General features: G+C 39.6%; 1 protein-coding gene across 2 annotated transcripts in view; it reads right to left on the bottom strand.

The window, feature by feature from the left end:
* TMC1 (transmembrane channel-like 1) overlaps positions 1-22,301 on the bottom strand; it is a 147,496-nt gene that overhangs the window by 97,708 nt on the left and 27,487 nt on the right. The window contains exon 2 of one of the 2 annotated variants that reach the window (XM_014541280.1): positions 18,500-18,662. In XM_014541280.1, coding sequence (XP_014396766.1) covers positions 18,500-18,515 — 16 coding nt within the window. In that variant the 5' untranslated portion in view covers positions 18,516-18,662. Of the gene's footprint in view, positions 1-9,691; positions 9,736-18,499; positions 18,663-22,301 lie in introns of those variants that run through there. The other variant, XM_014541281.1, reaches the window with a different exon arrangement.

The following is a 22,301-nucleotide window of genomic DNA, read 5'->3' on the forward strand; positions in this document are numbered from 1 at the left end:
TCCATTGTGAGCCTCAGACCAAACTTGATTTTTTAAAATGTATTTTTATTGATTTTAGAGAGGAAGGGAGAGGGAGAGAGAGATAGAAACATCAATGAGGAGAGAGAATCATTGATGGGCTGCCTCCTGCACGCCCCCTACTGGGGATCGAGTCTGCAACCAGAGCATGTGCCCTTGACCAAAAGGGAACCTGGGACCCTTCAGTTCACAGGCTGATGCTCTATCCACTGAGCCAAACCAGCTAGGGCCAAACTTGATTTTAATGGACTACTATTTGGCCTGAAAAGCAACTGTAATGCTGCTCTGTATCTCCTGCGACTCAAAGTGATGCTAAAGAACCAAGCTAAAAAACCCCTCCAAGACAAAAAGCCTGTGCAAAAGAAACTCAGAACCCTGAAATGGGAGCTACAGGCTGTCTTTCCCTTCTCAGACAATGTTTGGCATGGCCTCTTGCCATCCCTCCTCTCAGCAATCCTAGTAGTTTATTTCCAACTACATGACCCCTTCATGCTTTGGCTGCTTCCCAACGCCTATTGATTATGTACTTTAAAAATAAACTCTCTCCTGCAGAGTGACTTGGAGGACAGTGAATAAGAGGAAGGGGAGGTCCTGTCAAAATGCTGGAGGCAGCAAGCTAAACTACATTGAAGTAAGCTTATTTAAGACAGGAATATGCAATGGGAACAGATGAACTCCTAGGCAACCCAGATCCTCGTTTCATGCAAATAGACCCAGTAATTAAAAACAGTAAAAGGAAAACAACAGCAAAATGTCACATTGCAGAAGCACTGGAATCGTTCAGCAAAGCGGATGTTGTTCCAGGCTTTCTTTTTTCATCTATAGCACTGCAAGTAGTTTATGGTGCCTCTAGATCAGAGTGGCCAAGTGGCTGAAAGAGTTAAATGATATTTCCTGTTCCTCTGACCCACATTTGAAACTCTTCAAGGGATGTTTGCAGCACCAGGTTATTAATTTGGAAACTAGAAATTCATTCATTCCATTAGCATTTACTGTACACTCACAAGAGAGTACAGAGCAAAATTCTCAGGGATGGGAGTTTGCAGACTGTAGAAGAAAATAGCACTGCCATTAAGGAGTCTTACTACTTTATAGAAGTGAGATCTACAATTAGGTATGAGTATCTTATCCACCTTATTTGGGTTTTGTGGCAATGTATTAGTTATGTATTTTAGGCTTTGGGGGTATTCTTTTTGAGGTTCCTTTTTGTGTATGAGGAAATGTCAATATCCAGCCCTTGCATATAAATGGGATACCTTTCACCTCAGACTAAACTACTTGAGAGAGATATTAAACTATGCTGTAACAAAGACATTTCCAAATCAGTATGGGGTGTGGTGTGGGATGTGAGAGGAAGGGAAAAAAATCAAGGACAACCCCAAGGATTTTGGCCTGGGCAATGAGAAAGACAGAGTTGCAAGAAACGGAGAGGGGAAAGCTATAGGGAGAATATCATAAATGGGAAAATTAGGTTGAAGATCAGTTTAATTTGACATGTTGGATTTAAGATGCCCATTAGACATCCAAGCTTATGGTGAGTAAGCAGTGGGTATTTGTATCTAAAGTTCAGAAGAAAAGTCTTGGCTGTAAATATAAATTTTGGAATTATTAGCATTTTGATGTATTTAAAGACTAGGTGAGGTCTCCAGGAAAATGAATGTAAAAAACAAACAAACAAACAAAACAGAAAAGTAGACTCCAAAGTTGAGAGGACAGGGAGAAAAAACAACAACCAGAGACTGAAAATGAACAATCAGTGAAGTAGGAGGAAAATAGGAGATTGTGGAAGGCAAGTGATATGTATCAAAGAGATATGTCTGAGGCTTGTAAGTAAAGTATTAGGAGAACTGAAAATTGACCATTGGATTTTGTAATGTGGGGGGTCAATGATAATTTTGGCAAGCACAGATTTAGTGAAGTGGTATGAACAAAAGCTTGAATTTGATTGGCTTTAAGAGAGAAAGGGCAGTAAGGAACAGGAGACTGCTAGTTATGCTAGCTAGAATGTCCCTACATGCTATTGGGAAAGATCCAATGAGAATGAGAAATTGATGATGTAGGTTATGAAATGAGCCCCCTCACAATGTTACTCAACAACACAAATTATAAATTATTTTATTTCATTGATGTTTTTGGTTTTTGACTGAGACTTTGTTAAGAGATGGTACAACTCACTAATATACCCTTTGCTTAAATATAATGTCCACCACTATATAGCAACTCAAAAGTATGGAACTAATGGATGGAGAAGGGAGAAGAAAAGAGAGAAAAATAGAGGGTGGGGAAAAGTAAGAGGGAAGAAAGAATATAGCAAAAAAAGGGAGGTAAAAGAGTTAAAATGGGGTGAGAATTAATGTAAATGATAGAAAAAGATAAATATAAAGGTAAATATGAAGCCAAAAGCAAAAGTTGCATTTTGTCTTTGCTACATTTTATTTATTTGTATATTTATTTTTACGTAAATAAATGTTATAAACATTTGGTCTCCTTTAGCTACTTAGTTAAGGACAAGAAGATGCTCATGATATTTGTTTGTAATAATCCCAAATCCTTCAAATGAAGGGATTAAGCATAATATTTGAAGGCCATTGAATAAAGGGAAGAATTATTTAGTTCTTCTATCAATCAATTGCCTTAATAAACCTCTAAACTACAGGACATTTTCCTCAGGAGTGGGAAACACAGGAGTGGGAAACACAGACTAAGGCCATTACCCTTAAACATTATCAAGGTCTAAGGGGAAACATTTAATTCAACAGGCCTAGGCTGATAGCCTTTCTGGATGTGCCAGTATCTTCCTTAAGACCATTGAGAAAACAAACAATGGGGCACATACTTTAAAAAACACCCCAATATAATAAATGCCAAAAGGCTGGTCATATTTTCAAATATTATAATATCCTGAAGATACCAAATATCTCTTGAAAATGGCTATAGTTATAAAACTACAAAAAGAATAATAATTTGGCTTTGGGAAAAACTCACCCACCCCAAAGAGGAGCAGGCAAGAAATACAACTGCTGTTCTACCTTCTAGGTTAATTTATCTTTTTAGGCTCTGAGGCCCTTAAATAGTAGAGAATAAATAGCTGCTGATACCTGCTTCATTAAAAACACAATATAAAATGTTATAGTTGCCAAATGGAACAGGATGAATTCTGTAGGGAAACACATTTTACCCTATAAGGTCCCAGAGAGAGAATGGTTACCCCTGAAAAGAACAGAGAAAGAGAGGGGAGGGGAAAAAAAGAACCACTCAAAATAAAATCCCCACTTCTATCCTTTTACAACAAAAATAAATCTTTTTACATGCATAAAAAAGGAGGGGTTGGTTTTTCTGCACTTTTTCCTTCTGTTTTTATTGTACATGAAATTAAAATTAAACACAGGCTGCGTGAAGTGGATAGCTGATATATTTCCAAAATCTACCACCTTTGAGTTGGAAGAGTAACTATGAAATACTCATGAAGCATAGTTCTTCAAATAGTAAGTTATATATTGGAGTATTTGTGAGAAACTGCAATTAGATATTTCATGACACCATTGGTCTACAGAAAGAATAAAAAATGGCTTTTTTATTGTATGTGGTTTGGAGGATTGACTTCTTTTACTGTACATATTCAATAAATAAATAGCTATTTACAAAGGCATTTACAGCTCTCTGTGGTTACAGAAAGGTAGCTGTGAATCTTGCTTTTCCTTTGCATTTAGATTATTTGGGGGGAAGGGACATTTCTTATTTAACCATGCTGTCATAATATATATTCAGAGTGTGTGCTTTCACATTGCAATTACCACCATAAAGGGCAACCACTGTAAATAAGTGTGCTGAAATAAAAATACATTCGCTTATGTGGGTTTTTGTGGCTAGAATCTTTTATAGCAATAGGATACCAAATAACACCCAGATGAAAATTATTCGTTATAAAACCTTGGCGGCTATGCTTATATCCTTGGATTGCTTAGAACAAACAAGAATGTTTCTTGTCCCCCAAAGCATTTCTGCAATATTTGAAGTCATAAAGAATGGTTGTCAGGATTTATGGTTAAGCAAACAAAATGAAACAAACAAAAAAACAGAATTATGAAATGACTGAAAGCAGACAATTGTTCCTAGAGCATAAAGAAGCAGGAAGCAAGGAGGGCTGAACTCTGTACAGTCCTTACAGGCCTTCCTAACACTGCTTTTGTTCCCATAGAAGATGCTAATTACTGCTCATTAGCATACATTAGCAAATGTTAATGAGTGTCTTAAAAGAACAAAAGGCAGTGGGGGTAGCATAGAGTCAGAAAGAAGGCTGAATGGTGAGAAAAAGGCAGCAACAGAGGACAGAGAACATGAGTGGTTTAGGACTTGGAATTATAGTTTCCTGAAATTTGAGAGACTTGTCTTCCTGACAAAATAGTAAAGCACCCAGAAGGCTAAAATAATTTACTTCATTTTATTTTCTAGAAAAAAAGAAAAGAAAGAAAAAAGACAAATCAGCCATTAACTAAAAAATAAATAAATAAAAATAAATTATTTTTTTCTACTCCTTAGCTGTTTGGGAGAAATTGCACTTTGTAGGATTTGCTACTGAATTAGGAATAATAGTTAACATCGTCATCAGTTCATGAAAAGGAATTTTGAATTCTAGGTGTCCTCATGAGTTTGTAATCATTGTGACCACCCATCCACCCATTTCAGTCCCCCCCCCCACACACACACACAGACTCAATTTATTGTATTCAAACCTGTAATTTGGAAATAGGAATTTTATTAAAATAGTTCACATAGAATGTGGTGTATGTGCTAATTTCTATCCTCAGGGCACCTGGTTAATTCTAGCTAGTAATCCACAATGTTAACATCTGAAAGACTAGTCAGCAGCACTTCAGCCATCTCTACCTCAGATTAATACTAGATAGTTTGTTAATTGAAGTAGTGCTCATTAGAAGTGAACTTTGTGAAATTAAGTGTGATTAGGTATGTTGATTGGCTGTATACATTGACTGAACCCTGGTTTTCGGAGGGTCAGAGAATATACTTGGCTCAATAATCATCTTCTTTTGGAATGATGGGCCCAAGAGTCCGAAATGGTCTTTTGTTTTGGCACTAAATGCAAAGTTTTGTTATCAGACAAAACCCCTTTGTAGTGGGCATTGTTATTCCCATTTTCCAGAAAAGAAATCAGAGAACTAGAGAGGAGAAGTGGATAAACAGCCTCAGTTAGCACAGCTAGTAATTTACAGAGCTGAGGTTTGGCTTGAAGTCATCCCAAATCCATCACCAAGCCTTATTGATTTTACATCCTTGCATCTGTCTGTTGCTCTCAGTCACCACTGTCAACATCACAGAAAAGCTATCATTGCCTATTTCCAGGAAGACTAAATTAGTCCCTCTTGCCCATCCAACTCATTTTCCATGCTGCAGTCCATTGTATGCAATCATGGATGTAATTTGACATTTACTTATTAGATTGTGTTTGTGTGTTTGGCAATATATAAACTACAAATTTTCAAGGCTGCAGCTAATTGCCTCTTAATAACAGACAATAGGATATATCTTATCCTCTTTAGATGACTTCATAAAAAATAAAAAATAAAATCACAGCAAAACTTTTATTTCCTCAAGAAAATGTTTCTCAAGAATCTCCAAAATTGCCATTTATTGTAGAGCATCAAAAGAGTTAATAGATTTTTTTTCCCTAAAGTATTATATATTACATTTTGTAAAATAACAAATGCTTTGGTTTCAGTACACCTGACACCTATATAATTTTATTAACAAACTAGTGACCCGGAGCGTGAAATTGTGCAGCCCCGCCCATCTGCACGTGCCCCGCCCACCTGCCCACTGCCCCACCTTGACACCCTAACCTCTCCACCCAGAGCTCAAGCATACCTAGCCCTACCCCTGACCCCTCCGGCCTTCTCTGGCCACTTCAAGCCCGCCCTCAGTCCCACAAGTCGCCTTGGGCTGGCCCCACCCCCTCTGGGGGCCTCCCTGCTTCTGCCCTGTCTCCAGAGCAACGCAGCGGCTCCGCCCCGTCGTGGTGCCGGAGGAGAGCGTGGAAGCCTCCCAACTGCTGCAGAGTTTCAAGTGCCGCTTCTTGGTGGTGCGCATGCTGCGCTCCTTCCCCTGGCAGGTGGGTGGCAGGGCGCTCTGAGTGCGAGTGGTGGGTGGCGAAGGACTGATGAGGGGGGCGCTATGGGCTCTCACCCCCGCCCTCCCTGCCACGGGATGGTCCCGCCTCCCCCAGGCGCCTCCCTGCTTCTGCCCCGTCTCCAGAGCAATGAGGCAGCTCCGCCCCACCATGCATGCAGCCTCCTGCTGAATGATCGTTGAGGTGTGAAGGCATCATGACCATTAGCATATTAGCTCTTTATTATATCACCCTCGGTCCCACAAGTCGCCTTGGGCTGGTCCCGCCCCCTCTGGGGGCCTCCCTGCTTCTGCCCAGTCTCCAGAGCAACGCAGCGGCTCCGCCCCATCATGAGAGCGTGGAAGCCTCGCACCTGCTGCAGAGTTTCGAGTGCCGCTTCTTGGCGGTGCGCGGGCTGCACTCCTTCCCCTGGCAGGTGGGTGGCAGGGCGCTCTGAGTGCGAGTGGTGGGTGGCGAAGGACTGGTGAGGGGGACGCTATGGGCTCTCACCCCCACCCTCCCTGCCACGGGATGGTCCGACCTCCCCCAGGCGCCTCCCTGCTTCCGCCCGTCTCCAGAGCAATGAGGCAGCTCCACCCAACCATGCACGCAGCCTCCTGCTGAATGATCGTTGCAGTGTGAGGGCATCATGACCATTAGCATATTAGCTCTTTATTATATAGAATGTCACCCCAATGAAAAACACATTAAAAATCTAAAAATGACCCATAAAAGGCAAGAAACTAGGTAAATATGGAATTTTCTTGAGTTGGATGAGAGGTGCTCAATGATGCTTATTCAATCAATGATTTTATAATGATTTTATATACTACTAGAGGCCTGGTGCATGAAATTTGTGCACTCTGGGGGGGTGTCCCTCAGCCCGACCTGTGCCCTCTCGCAGTCAGACATCCTTAGAGCTGTTGTGGAGGCAGAAGAGGAGGCTCCCGCCACCACTGCGCTTCCCAGCTGTGAGCCTGGCTTCTGGCAGAGCAGTGCTCCCCCTGCGGGAGCGTACTGACCACCAGGGGGCAGCTCCTGCGTTGAGCAGGATAGGGCCAAAAACGGTTCTACAACATCCCCTGAGGGATCCCGGATTGCGAAAGGGTGCAGGCCAGGCCGAGGGACCCCACCAGTGCACAATTGAGGCCGGGGAGGGATGCAGGAGGTTGGCCAGCCGGGGAGGGACCCTGGAAGGGCTCCTGGCTGTGTCTGGCCCATATCGCTCAGTCCTGATCAGCTGGACCCCAGCAGCAAGCTAACCTACTGTCGGTGCATCAGCCCCCTGGTGGTCAGTGCATGTCATAGCGAGTGAGCGGCCTTAGCATATCATTAGCATATTACATTTTGATTGGTTGACTGGACACTTAGCATATTATGCTTTTATTATATAGAATGTGTTATAGGATATAAGATGTCTGAAATAAATGCCTTAAGCAAATAAAGACTGAGATGAAATGTGCCAAAATGTTAACAGTCATATCTAAATGATGAGGTTGTAAGAAGTTATTTCCTTCTTCTTTAGACTTTTTCTGCATTTCCAAATGATTATAGTAAGTGTATATTACCTTTAAAAATACAAAGTTGTGTTTTTGGTTTTGTTTTAAAAGATGAGATTTAGAAAGACAAAAAGTGAGGAGAAATTTTGAGGAAAAGCTACAAAAAGTCAGCGGTTACTACTTAGCTATGTCTTGTAAGATCTCATGCAAACTCTTCTGAGCTTACCCTTGCAATTATAAAACATATCCCCATGTCTCTACAAAGAAGGCCTGAATTCTAAAACATCATGAGAAAAAAAAACACAAGAACAGAGCAGCCAGTATTTAGCAAAAAACATTTGATTCCCACAGTGGTAGGAAGAAAGAAGCCAACTCATAAAATGTTAATAGTGCTTTCTTTAGCAGTGGCTAAAATGTTCCAGCTTGTAATAGAGCTCAGGAAAATGCTTTTGGAACATTCTGGAAGTTTAAAGAGAAGTGATGAGAGAGGGTGTTAGTCAATTAACTCTACTTTGTCTTAGTTGTCAAATTAAGAGACCTCAGTTGACTATTTTATTCTTAGGTCAAGTTCCTGCCATGATCCTCACTTTATAGGGAAGAGATCAGTAGTAAAAGGTGGTAATGATCACTTATCCATTAATTCATTCAAATAAGAATATACTTAGTTTCTATGGAGTTAAACAAAGCACTAAAAAGGACTGCATAGCTTAGTTGAAGGAACATTGTCTTGTTCTTAGAAATCTGAGTTCAAATCCTAGCTGTGCCACTCAAAAGGTGTGACCACAGGCACCTTTTTAACCTCTCTGAGCATCAGCTCCCATTTCAATAAATCATGGAAACAAATAATCTCAGAGGAATGTTGTGATAATTAAATCAGTAAAATATGTGTGGCAGTTTCTGATATATAGAAGGCATTCAAATCTATATTGATCTAATGAAACCTGGGGAGCCATAAAGCAAATAAGATACTTCCTTTTCATTCCAGGAGGTCTCAGTCTCGCTAGAAGACAAGCTGTGCACATATCAAACATTTGGTGTAAGGAGAAATATGTTAGATTACCCTGATATTTAATGTCAAGCATAGGAGCTGAGAGAAAGGAGATATCCAAAAGCAGAAATGATCAGAGTAAGCAGCATGAAAGAGACAGACTTAAACTGAGTCTCCAGATGTAGGATCTTGGAAGTCATCAATTTCATCCTAACAACAGGAATCAAGCTGAACAAACTGAAAATCAACAGCTCTTCTTAGAACTGTCAGAGAATTGAGGTCACAGGGCAACTGCAACCCACAAAACTGGAGAGAGAGACAGGAAGATACAGCAGAAACCTCTGCGTGAACTGTTCCTGGGTAGGAAAACCTCAACTGTACTAGTAATTGACAAATTACTGGAGGCTCCTCTGGACAACTCTGAGAATTAAACTGAATCCCTAACAAGAGAGTAGAATTGATGGAGAGGAAGGACAACTCCATTGGGGAAAGTGGGGGTGGAGGTGGAATTTATAACAATAGATGCTGTTACATGACCATGTTACTCATAAACAATTTAAAAATTGCAAAGGATTAAAAATGCCCAGGGTCCACAGAAGAAAACAGTGATGGCTGTGTTATTAAGTGAATAAATCCATTTAAATATGGTGAATTGTATATAGGTGTTTGTCTTCAGTACTTACCAAGATCCAACTACACAGGGTAGTAAAAGAATTTTAAAACGTATACATCTGCAAAGAGGGAACATCAGCAGATGAGAGCTGTCTACAAGACTGCAAACATAAGAAAAAAGAAAAGAGGTGTCTGGTTTATCTAAGCAAAGGAATGTAGTAGTGCATGTACATTCTTATAGTGAATGTAGTGGCAATGAAGAGGAATGATCTGATTTACACTTCAGAATCTAAGGGTTGTAAGGGCAGGGGTGGGACTAGGGGTAGAAAACTGTCCTAATCTGAAAGCAACCCTGGAAGTTCCCTTTGTCACTCCCATCTCACTGAGGATGCAGAAGCAGCCAGTTTGTGGGGGAAAAAACAAACTACCAATTACCATTAGTTTTCTTACCCTGCTTTAATTTTCTTCATACCACCATCACCACTTGACATCAGGTTATCTAGTTATTTGTTAATTGATCCACTGTTTATTTTTCCCACAAGCAAGTAAGTTCCAGGAATAAAAGAGCTTTGTTGATCTTCTTCAACTCTATCCTTAGTGCATGACAAATATTAAGAATTCACTAAATATTAGTGGCATGAATGAATGAATGAACGAACGAACGATAAGGATATTACCAATACCTTCCAGTCTCATACTTGCTCCATTTTCCCAAGCCTTGGGGCCTTTGGATTGCTATAGAAAACTTTTCCAAGAGGAAGAAAGATCATGAGCAAAGTCACAAGGACGAAGGCACAGGGGGGAATAGAGACTTGCCAAAGGCCAAAGAGATTACGATGCTTCTTCAGGGCTCTTCCCTAATTTTGTTAGAGAAGATTCTATATTTTCCTTAACTGCATCTCTCATTCCTCTCAATATCAAAGCACGTTTAAATGGAGCTATTGTAAATCTTTCCTCTTGAAATTTCTGATATTTTAATTTTCCATCTTCTCACTAGAGCATTCATGCAATCTGGCACCTCTGCACATCACATAACCCATTCAGTGGAGATGCGACTGCAGGGGATAGAGAAATAATCAAGGCAGGGAGCCGAACCCCATTATGCAAGTCATTCTTCCTCACAGAGAAAGTAAATATCACTCACTCCTGAATGGGATAATTTTCCCTCCTACCAGTCTGTGCTGATAGCTCACATGTATTGAACACTCTCACCTACATCTAGACATGGACCAGGAGAAATATTTATTGGGGAACAAAAAGCTAAACAGATTTTTAAAGGAAGCAAACTATTGAAGGTTAATCTCCAAGTCTCTAAACCAAGGTGGCATCATGATGCCAGTCAGGTCTCTTTGACCCACTACCTGACCTACCAGTTGCCAGACTTGTGGATTCCAAAGGAGAAGTTTGCAGTGGTTTATTTCAGTTTGCAGATGCTTCCACCCATATCATCCCAGGTTATTTGAATGCAGTGTAGAGCTCCCTGGATGTGATATTCTATGCTTGAAATATCTTTCCATAGCAATCTATGTAAATAAGTCATGAAGTCTAAAAATATACTTACTTCCTGAAGTTCTGCCTTTGATGCCTACCAAGGAAAACAATACCAGAGGTCAACCTCCACATCTAACATCTCCTGAAGCAGCAATTAAGAACAAGGAGTTGAACCCTAGACTAGAACTGCCTCTTCTTATATCCACCAAAAAGCAGGTCTCAGGAGGTGTCTTATAAAACCTAAGTCCAGCCCTAGCTGGTTTGGCTCAATAGGTAGAGCATTGGCCTGCGGACTGAAGGGTCCCAGGTTCGATTCCGACCAAGGGCACATGCCTGGGCTGCAGGCTCGATCCCCAGTAAGGGACGTGCAGGAGGCAGCCGATCAATGATTCTCTCTCATCATTGATGTTTCTATCTTTCTCTCCCTCTCCCTTCCTCTCTAAGATCAATAAAATATATTAAAAAAACAAAACCTAAGTCCATCCTTCTTGCGGGGATATTTGGTATTAAAAACTGGCCACATCCATGCTTTCCCACATCTTCCAGTATAATCAGTGATATAATGATACATCCTGAAATTTCGAGAAGAATCCTGATTAAAAATATTTTGCTAGCTATGATCTATTAGAAATTTTTTTATGTTTCCTTATTTAAAAAGTAGCCAATTGTTGAATATATAGCTTATTATTTCATGTCATTAAAACAAAACCTTTGAGTGCTATTAAACATCAAAACATGAAAGATGAGCTCTGACACCTACAAAGGTTTCCAAAAGAGGCAAGACAAATGCCATCCAATTAAAGAGATCCAGATTTGGATAAGACAAGTCATTCCCATGTTTTCTTCCTGTTGGCAAATCTGGACTGCTCCATCAGACCTGGCTGAAACATCCTTCAAGTCTATCAACCTATTTCGGCTCTGATTATGAGCTCTGCCAACAACATTTGCATTGTACTCTTGTTCCCCAGGTAGATTTTCTCTAGGGCAAAAATGTGCTAGCCAGAAGACACAAACCATCCACGAGCATAGCAATTAGCCAGTTGACTACAACAAGCTCACCTAATCCTTGGACTTTCCACTTTTGTGAATTTGAAAACAAAATGTTACAAAACAAAATTTTATTTTAAAGTTTTTAATTATGTAAAGAAACTTGCAAATTGGGAAAAAATTATTTGGCCAAGTGTCTCAATATTTGGCCTGGAAAAAACTGGTCACTATCCGTATTAGGGACATAAATAACATCTTCACTCCAAAGCACTTGAAGAGTGACATGTAAATGTTGCAGACTTAATGACACAGAAAGTATAAAGAGGAAGAAACTGAATCTTGCTGAGGAAATCAGGAAAGCGTCAAAGAGGAGGTGGTAATCAACTGAGCCTTGAAGATGGGCAGAGTGATGATAAGCAAAGATTGAGAGAGACTAAGGTGATTGCTTCAATAAAAGAAAATGTAGAGGTTGGAGCATGTGCTCAGCATGCAGGAAATGAAGTAGATCAAACAGATTAGCTATGAGTTCAAAGGAAGACTAGATTCAAATGGCAGAAAACCATGACATACCAGTTTGGAGAATCTAAATGTTGCATGGCAGCAATGCAAACCATCTAAGGCTTCTAAGCCTTCTGATGAAGGAAGAGACACAATGGAATGACACTCTAGGAATTAGACAAGATCTGAAAAAAATATGAGCCATGGCTAGAAAACTGAAAAGCACACTTTCTTTTAAAAAAAATATTTTTATTGATTTCAGAGAGAAGGGGAGAGAGAGAGAGAGAGAGAGGGAGAGAGACATCAGTGATGAGACAGAATCATTGATTGGCTGACTTCTGCATACCCCACACTGGGGATTGAGCCCACAACTTGGGCATGTGCCCTGACCAGAAATCAAACCGTGACCTCCTGGTTCATAGGTTGATGTTCAACCACTGAGCCACACAGGCTGGGCTGAAAAGCACACTTTCAACTACACATAATTTACATTCCAGTATAAAAATCACATAATAATATTTTCCATGAAGATACCTGATGAAAGCAAGCTAAAATGAAAAGTGGAAGACAGAGAGCTTTAGACTACCAGATCCTAGATCATGATGGTATGTGTTATTATAATATGGGAAAACCCAGGAGAGTACAAATTGAGCTACTTCATAATTTTTAATGGAACTTGCAAGTGTCTCCTGGAGCAGCGGTTCTCAACCTGTGGGTCACGACCCCTTTGGCGGTCGAACGACCCTTTCACAGGGGTCGCCTAAGACCATCCTGCATATCAGATATTTACATTACGATTCATAGCAGTAGCAACATTACAGTTATGAAGTAGCAACGAAAATAATTTTATGGTTGGGTCACAACATAAGGAACTGTATTTAAAGGGCCAGAAGGTTGAGAACCACTGTCCTGGAGGGTCCAGGAGATGTTTTTCAGGAAGAACCTCTCCATGAAGATATTAAAAACTAGAATATATTTATTTCTAAGTATCCAGTGGAAGTTTAGTATTACCAATATCCTATACAGTAAAAGCCTAATATGCAAATTGTTTGACCAGGAGTTTGACCACTGGGGGGGGGGGGGCACAGAACATGGCGGTGTCGGTGACATGGTGCTGGCAGCGGGCGGCAGTGGAGGCGCTGCCAGCCCCAATGGGCCCCGACAAGAGCAGGACCGTGGAGGGATGGTGGAGCGGGTGAGGGGTGGTGCCAGGCCATGGCAGAGTGCCAGGTGGGGCTGCGGAGCTACAAGGTTGTGGGCACGAGCTGGGGCCTGATCCCCGCAGGCCACCCCGAGGGACCCCACCCATGCACAAATTCATGCACTGGGCCTCTAGTGTATCTATAAGAAAACTTTTTGTGTGGAGTCAGAGAAACTCTAGAATTCTAAAACTACTTGTGTATTTGGAGAGTTGGAGCAAAAGCACAAAAGCAGGAAAACTTCTCTTGCTTGAATCAAAAACATATTTTCAAAGACAGACAGAGTAAGGGGGTGGGAGAAGATGCCATGTATTGGTAATTGCCTCTCAAAAGCCAGATGTTTAAGAACTGGAAAATTGACTGGAATGAAATTCAGTAAGTTCAATGAAAAGGAAATATATTTGAAATAGAGAATTCCATTTCACAAAATCACCATATGTAAAGACTTGGGCTAGTTGAAAGCTTAATTTGCACACAATAGTGGCTGTGGGTGAAAAAAAGCGAAACAGAAAAAGAAAAAAACACCTCAACTACTATTGTTGGGAAGGCTGTTTAATTATTTATTACCCAGGAAATGTTATGATGTTACATAAATCAGAAACCGATTTTCAGTTTCGACTTTAAGCAGAAAACTAGCATTAATATCAAAGGGGCAGAAAGACCTCTTCAAACTAGACAGGAAGGTTGTAGACAACCCTCCCCTCACGGGGAAAGAACAAACATGAGAATTAAGAGACCATTAGATCTCAGGAGTAGAAAAAGACTTGTGTAGTATCATGAAGTCATTCTCAGAAAGCAAAGATTGTGAACTCTCTGTCATAGGTAATTAAGGCCCTGTAATCACAAATAGAGATCCCAGCTAAGATTAGACCAGGAACAGAATGGAACACACAGATAGTGGATGAGCCATACCGACCCATAAGAAATTCCTTAGCTGTCTTGCTTTAAGGTTCTAACTAGTTCTCTTTAGAGGAAGAACTGGATATTTATATCAAAATATATTATATGCCCTACTAACTATAATTACAGTTCACTTCAATAAGTGATCCTTTGTGGAAAGGATAAACAAATGCTACCTTTAATCAGGCTCCATCAGATTTCACTTTCCCAGCCCTAGATAACATTTTAGGCAGATCCTGTAGCTTTCTGGTCATTTACAGTTATAAGAACCACCTCACCTTGATAATTCATATTCATTTTCTGGTATTTAAGTATTAAAATATCCAGTCCAATGTAAATTAAGACTTCAATCTCATATCCTATTCAAAGCATCTCCTATTTACTCATGCCAAGAACCTAGTCATGGAGACTGAAGTAGGGGAGGGAATGGAGTCACCTCTTCAACCATTTCTCCTAACTTATGCCTCCTCTACTCAGTATGTGGTTTCCAGTTCTTGCATGGAATGGAATAGTAAAAAAGTATTGGAAGGGCAAAAAGTTAAGCATTTTTGCTCACACTGGGTGACCACCATGTCTTGTTGTGGTTCATCTCATGGCTATTGCATGGGGAAATTTTGTGCATTCTTCAGAACCATCTCTTTTGCACTGAGGACACTCTCACACTTTGGATTTTTGACTTGGTTAATGCATCCCACTGTGGGCCTTTTGCTAAATTCCCTCAGGTACTGCCCCAGTAGTTCATCCCACAGGCAGCTTCTGTAGCTGTACAATCCTCACCTCTGCAAACAACCTTCTTGGGTGAAGAATTACCAAAATCACTCAATCCCTGTTACTTTCCATTGCATCTACTTGGCTCAGGAGGAATGTATGGATAAGTTATGAAAATGTAAGCTGTTTTCAATGATTCAATAATATTTCAAATCAACACATATTCCTCTTTTCAGGTAATTCATATTATATGTACACTTAGCAAAAACATTTTCTATAACAGAGGGTAAATGTTGACTGGAATGAAGAAAGGGAGAAGAGAATTAGTATTTTTGGAGGATTTTGTACATATAAGTAAGTTAGCCTAAAAGAGATGAAATTATTAGTTTTAGTGAACAACCATCACTTTATTATCCCAATTAATACGCTTTTATGGGAACTTTTCTACCAGCTTCTCTATATTTTCTGTGAACTATGCTTTGATTAAAAAAAATACAAGTTTATTCATCCACATGGCTGAGAAATGAAAGCTTTAGCCACTCTTAGCTTCTGCCTAACCTGTCATAACTACTATAAAAGAGAGAAAATCAGAGGGAGCCAGAAAGAATGAAGCAGATTTATAGAAGTAAGAAACAAAGACAATTTTCTGGGTTTGCTCTAGTGCTTTAGTCTCCAGTTCTAGCTGAGCTTGAGACTCAACTTCATTCTTGCTTTTGGGTTCTATGAGTGTATGCCACCTCTCGCTGTGTTTTAGCTTAGGCTGGCTAAGCTGGAATATGTTATCTTTAACCAAATTGCCCTTAATATACTCATTCAAGATCTAATGCCTGCAAGAAATGAAGAAAGGATTCAAACCTGGATCTGCATGATTCCAACATTTGTTCCACTTTCCACACTGCCAAGAGATAATGACATGGTGTAGTGATAAGAGCAAGAACAGGTTTGGGATACAAAAACAGAAGTATAGCAGTCAGAAAGTTGTAATCATCCAAACATACTCATAGCTGTTCAGATTTATATCCACTAAATGTTTCAGCTCTGCATCTGAGGAATGATCTGGATAAATTGAAGAATGTTCACTAGAGAGCCATAGAAAAAGATTAACTAGTTGGAAATGAAAAAAAGTACATAGTGTATATTGCCTCTACAATTCAATTCACACTTCATATTCTGCACTCAACCATCCTTCTTATTATGGTCTTATACTACTTTTTAACATTTTCTATGTATTTGTCTCATTTCCCCAAATAGGTTATGAGCTTCTTCAAGTCAAGGAGTGTCTGTAATACTTTATATCATATTCAATAATCAATAAGTATTGTGTTAAATGCATCAAAGGTACATAGCTTGTTCAAAGCCAGGGAGATAAAAAGATAATTTAACAACAGTAGTGGTAAATATGAATCTCTACATTGATGGAAACTGACTTTTCCCCATACAACAACCAGAAGAGGAAGAAGAATTCTCACATACTTATGTAATATATTTGAATTCATCTTAAATTGAAGCAATTGTTATAGAATGTGTCACAGGAGGAAAAAAAATGTAGAGATTCAGCTTCTTCATTGGGATATTTTTTATTGTCTAGGACAATTTTGGTCTGAATCCTTTTAATGTTGTCTCACTTAATAAAGAATTAGGGACCTCATGACCCTCCTTCAAGTCCCTCCAAGATCTATGAAGACATCAGACAAGAATAGAATTTTATCTTTCTTTTCCCATTATAATATTCCATATGGATATACTCAATATTTATGAATATTGGCATGAGGAAACCAGATACTAAAAATCTATATCACTGCCTAAAAGCCAGGTCTGTGAGAACTACTCCAAAGTAGAAAAACATGTTTGTAGATATTCTCATGTAACTGCTTACACTACCTAAAAGTCATGATGAATTAGCAGGGGTCCTCAAACTATGGCCCGTGGGCCACATGCAAATACAAATATTGTATTTGTTCCCGTTTTGTTTTTTTACTTCAAAATAAGATATGTGCAGTGTGCATAGGAATTTGTTCATAGTTTTTTTTAAACTATAGTCCGGCCCTCCAACGGTCTGAGGGACAGTGAACTGGCCCCCTGTTTAAAAAGTTTGAGGACCCCTGAATTAAGGGAATCAGATAATTAAGCCCAAGCATACTATAAACACAGTATTGGAATTTAGCTTCTAGCCATAGTGAAGTAACTAAGAATACATTAACTCTCTTACTTTAAGCAACTAGAAAGTCAGATAAAATAAACAATATCTCTCTTCAGACATTGTGCAATAGATAGCCCATAGTAATTCTGAGAATACCTTAAAAGCAGCCAGAGCAAAGCAACACAAAGATTGATCAGACTTTTCATCAGAAACTATAAAAAGAGAAACTTCTAAAGCACCGAAAGGAAATATATATATATTTCCATAAAAATATCTTTCAAAATTAAGGTAAAGACTCTCCCAGACATATAAAATTTGAAAAAATTCATTGCCAGCAAACCTATACTACTAGAAATATTAAAGGAAGTTATTTAGGCAGAAGGTAAATGATACCAGATAGAAATTTGGGTCTAAAATATGGAGGAAAAAACACTGGAAAAGGTAATATATTGGTAAATTAAAAAAGCTTTGTTTCTTTATTTTAAAATTATTTTAAAGATATATGAACATTTAAAGCAAAAATAATAATGATAAATTGTAGATTTTAAAATATATAAGGAATTAAAATATGTAAAAGCAATAACACAAAGTACAGGAGGGAGAAATAAAATTATACTATTGTAACTTTCTTAAAATATATGTAAAGTATCATTACTTGAAGGTTGAGTTTGATAAGTTAAAGATGTATATTGTAAACCCACCAAAATGGAATAACAACAACAACAAAAATATATCCTAATATACCAATAGTGGAGACAGGATGGAATTTAAAAATACTTAATCAAAAGAAGGTAAGAAAAAAGAATAAAGAGCAAACAATAAGTTTTTATGTCTCTTTTCCTCACTTGCTCTGCCTTAATCCTCTTTCCTCTCCTTTTCAACTTTACTGAATTCAGACTGTATTTAATCCACGAACTAAAGCAGAACAGGTCTCCTTCACCAAGCTGTCCCACACACCAATCTCAGGGTAGGTCACTGTTATGGACTGAACCCCGAATTTGAGTTGCTGCACTGGAATCTCAGTGTATTTTGCTTTCCCCCATTGTCTTCCTATATGAAAGAAAGGTAAGTCTGAGCATTACCAGTTGGTGAAACCATATGTCCATTAAAGGAAAGAAGTTGAAGAAATATTAAACCCTTACCGATTTCTTAAGAAACTCTAAACACACACACAATCTCACACACACACACACACACACACACACACACACACACACACACACACGTCAAAAGGGAAAAGCCCCAAAGAGGGAACAAAAATTGTGAAAAGTCTTTTCAGTGTCCAATCTCTAAGAAAGGTAGAATATTCTACAACCAGGTCTTTATTTGAAATACCTTTCTTGGGCGGCATCCTGGGGGTGTCCTGTCAGAACGCCTCAGCCACCGGCTGACCTGGAGAAGGATGACAGGTTGAAGAGACAAATGTTTCAGGTTTGGTCCAGCACATCCACACACGTCTGCCTGTCGCTGAAAGCGCTCCCTGGTGCCATTTCACAGTCTGAAACATAAGAAGGTACTAATTTCCTCGCCATTAAATTTTCATGAATGTTTAGTTTGCCATTTAGGGATGGAGTATGCAGGTCAAAAGGGCTGTATTTGGAACTTAAGTTTGAAATAAAACTAAACTGATCCTATTCAAAGCAAATCTGGCTTCATCCCACCCTGTATATGTTTGCCTGCCTCGTTTTAAATGCCTTTCATTCCAGGGTTTTTATCCTAATTACATATACTGAGGGCAGTGTAAGTGAGTGCACTCTTAGAAAGGTGAGAAATGCTGACCGCTAAGTATACCAGGTAAATTAAATGAGTAAATAAAGAAGAGACTCCGACACCTAGAGTTTGGGCTTAAGCCATAAAGCTCCAGGGCAATCTCCAATGTGGGGAAACCTGGAGACAATGTATTCATTTTCTCAACTTCTTCGAAAATAGAACTTGCTATAAGAGGAAATTTTTATTTCCTAGGCCAAATCTTAAGACTTTTTTTTCTATCAAAACTTCTCATAGAAAGGTAGTCATCTTTTCTTATAATGATAAACAAAATAGATTTTCATCATTAAAAGAAAAAAAAGGGACAGAAAGGGCTGAAATTTAATGTTGCAAAACAGGCGGTCTTTTTGAGAGCGAGGACACCGGCATTCTCTGGTTTCTTCGGTGATAGCCGCTGACCTTGGCAAGAAGGAGCAGTGTTCTGAAATGGATCCTGGTGGCACATTTACACCAGAGCAGCTTTTGGCTTCACAAATGGATTTGTGCACAGATCTGACCCTTCTAGAATATAAAGGTTAGTTACATAGATTTTAGCCGAACTAGTTTGTAGCATCCTCGGAATTACGACTCAAACTAAAGCTCTGTAAGGCTGATGCTCATGGAGTTTTTTCCTATTTGGACACTAGATTAACTGTAATGGTAAAATAGGATATTACTGATACCAGTACTCATATTTACAGATGCCCAGAGTGGTTCTTTAACTTGGGAATAAAAATCTCTTTAAAAAAAGAGATTAAGAAGTTTTATTGCAAATCATTGGGGCTATAATCTAGAGTGAGAAAAATATGTAATTTTATTCATATTAACTTACATATAAAATAATTAAATACTCTTATGACAAAAAACATAATAAACATATGGGTAAATTAACAAATGATGTTCTGGAAGCCTTGTATCCAGAAAATTATAATAGCAATACTAAATAAAATATTAAAGACAGAAGCCATAAAAGAAAGAATAGATAAATTCAACTACATTATTTTTTTAAATATTTATTTATTAAATTGATTGGGGTGACATTGGTCAACATGAATATATAGGTTTCAGGTGTGAATTTCTATATTACAATACCTGTATATTATACCATAATTCAACTACATTAAAATAAGAAATTTCTATTTATCCAAAGATGTTTCAAAGAAATTTTTCAAAGTAGAAGACATTTACAGCACTTCATAAAAGTATAAGAATAAAGAATTTCTACCTACCAACAAGAAGAAGAGCACCCCAAAAGTAAAAAAGGGCAAAGATTTGAATATATAAAATTATTTATAACCCAAGAAAACAATGGACAAAAATAGGATCAGTAATTTCACAGACAATGGAAACACAGAGCCACTAGACATGTAAAGAAAGACCAAATCTCATCTAGAGAAGCTCAAATCAAGAACACCAGCAGTATGCGTATGTTGGTTCAAAACCTTGGGAATTCCCTCGTGAAATCTGAAACTGGCGCCGGCCGTACAGGGAGGTCAAGGAGAGAGGGAAAAAAGAAGCAGGCCACTCTAGATTGGCAGGTGGCTGTGTTAACAAGCAAGGGAACTTACAAGGCTTTGTCTTGGGCAGCCACAATAGGAGTAGATCTCTGCCCCTGCCCACCAAAATTTTAAAAGTTTATGTAGAGGCCTTAACAGGTTCAGTCATGTGTATCGTCCAGATGGTCTCAACAACCTCCTTACTGTGTCAAGACTGTCCTTGAGACAGCTTCTGATATGCGGAAGGCAAGTGGAACACACATTCCAAGAACAGGGGAGGGGATGAGGAGCCTTTGATTGCTTAGGTCCTGCTCAAGGGTCATGTCCTCTTGATGACCTCCTCCAAGACTCCTCATGACTGGCTCTTACAATCTTACATGCACCCACGCTGCCCCTTTCCACAATGTGCCCTGAGCAAGGGGTTTCACCAGCATGGAAGTGGTTCATTGGCGGCTATCCGGCTGCACTAGAGGCAGAAACCATAGCAACAATGTAGGCACATGCAAGAGAAAACACAGATTAAGAGAATGATTCCCCAAGTAACAATTTTTCCACCAAAGCCCCATAATCTATACCACTGATTTATTAAATTCCTTAGGCTGGGCGTTGAATCACTCAGGGTGTTCACTTGTATCTACATGTACTTTAATAAAGATGATACATGAGCTGAGTCATCAGGTATAAACACACAATGTTCTGCTTAGATAATGGCACAGGTGCCGCCTTGTGAGCCAGTAATAACCTCCAAGGTCATCCTATTTTGGAGGACAGCTTTTCTCATTAGAGACATTTCAGTGTTCAGCAAGGACAGGCTTACTAGCTATCATTTAAGGCTTGTTGGGTGAATGTACTAAGGGCTTATTTGTGTGCTATAGGGTCCTCCAGGTCAATGGATGGTGGCAGATGATCAATCATACCAGTGGAAAACAGAATGGACCAGTGGAAAACAGAACGGACCAGTGGAAAACAGAAGGTGCCCCTCTAGCCTTGAGAAGAGGGAGGTAGGCAACTTTTGTTATTATGGGGCAGGTTCCCTCCTACACCCGGGGAAAACCCAGGGTGCAGCAACTCAACAACCTAAATGAAAGCCATGGCCAAAGATTTGTGCCACACAAATATTAGGTCCCATTTGGCGCTACCCAATAAATACCTTGGCAGTCCAGCCAGTCTGCCGGTACCAAATTGGTCTCTATCCTTTAATGTGACAGACTGACTGCACAGTTCCATGATATCCATCCTATATCCCTGGTACAATTGGCTTGGCTCTGTTTACAGTGGTTTTTGTTCCCAACATAGGAGTGCCTGAGTGCTGATGGACAGGGTGCTGTTCTGCTGCAAATAGGCATCCACTTCGTCAAAGTGGGAGCCTGAGCCCTGGAAGAGGTGAGTTGATGGAAACATTCTCAGTCCACCCTGTGGTAGGAAGGGAAGTTCTTACCAGGATATGCTGCTCCTTCATGAGAGGTTCTACCTGGAGGAGCACTGTGCACACTGGTAGGAGCTGTTGCTCTAGGACAGTGGTCGGCAAACTCATTAGTCAACAGAGCCAAATATCAACAGTACAACGATTGAAATTTCTTTTGAGAGCCAATTTTTTTAAACTAAAAAAGGTAGGTACATTGTTATTAACTTAATTAGGGTACTCCTAAGGCTTAGGAAGAGCCACACTCAAGGGGCTAAAGAGCCGCATGTGGCTCGCGAGCCGCAGTTTGCCGACCACAGCTCTAGGAGGTTATATCGGGTTTCTGTTCCTTCCAGAATTGTGACCAAAGTCCTAAGGGACTCTCTTCTGTGATTTCTGCCGGAGAGTGTAACCCTTATCTTCCGGAATCACAGACACATTCCACTCAAATGGTAGCCCTGCCTGGAAGAGGCCCGGAGCTTATACCTGCTTC

This window comes from Myotis brandtii, unplaced genomic scaffold (genome assembly GCF_000412655.1).
Source record: "Myotis brandtii unplaced genomic scaffold, ASM41265v1 scaffold266, whole genome shotgun sequence".
NCBI classification, from domain to species: domain Eukaryota; kingdom Metazoa; phylum Chordata; class Mammalia; order Chiroptera; family Vespertilionidae; genus Myotis; species Myotis brandtii.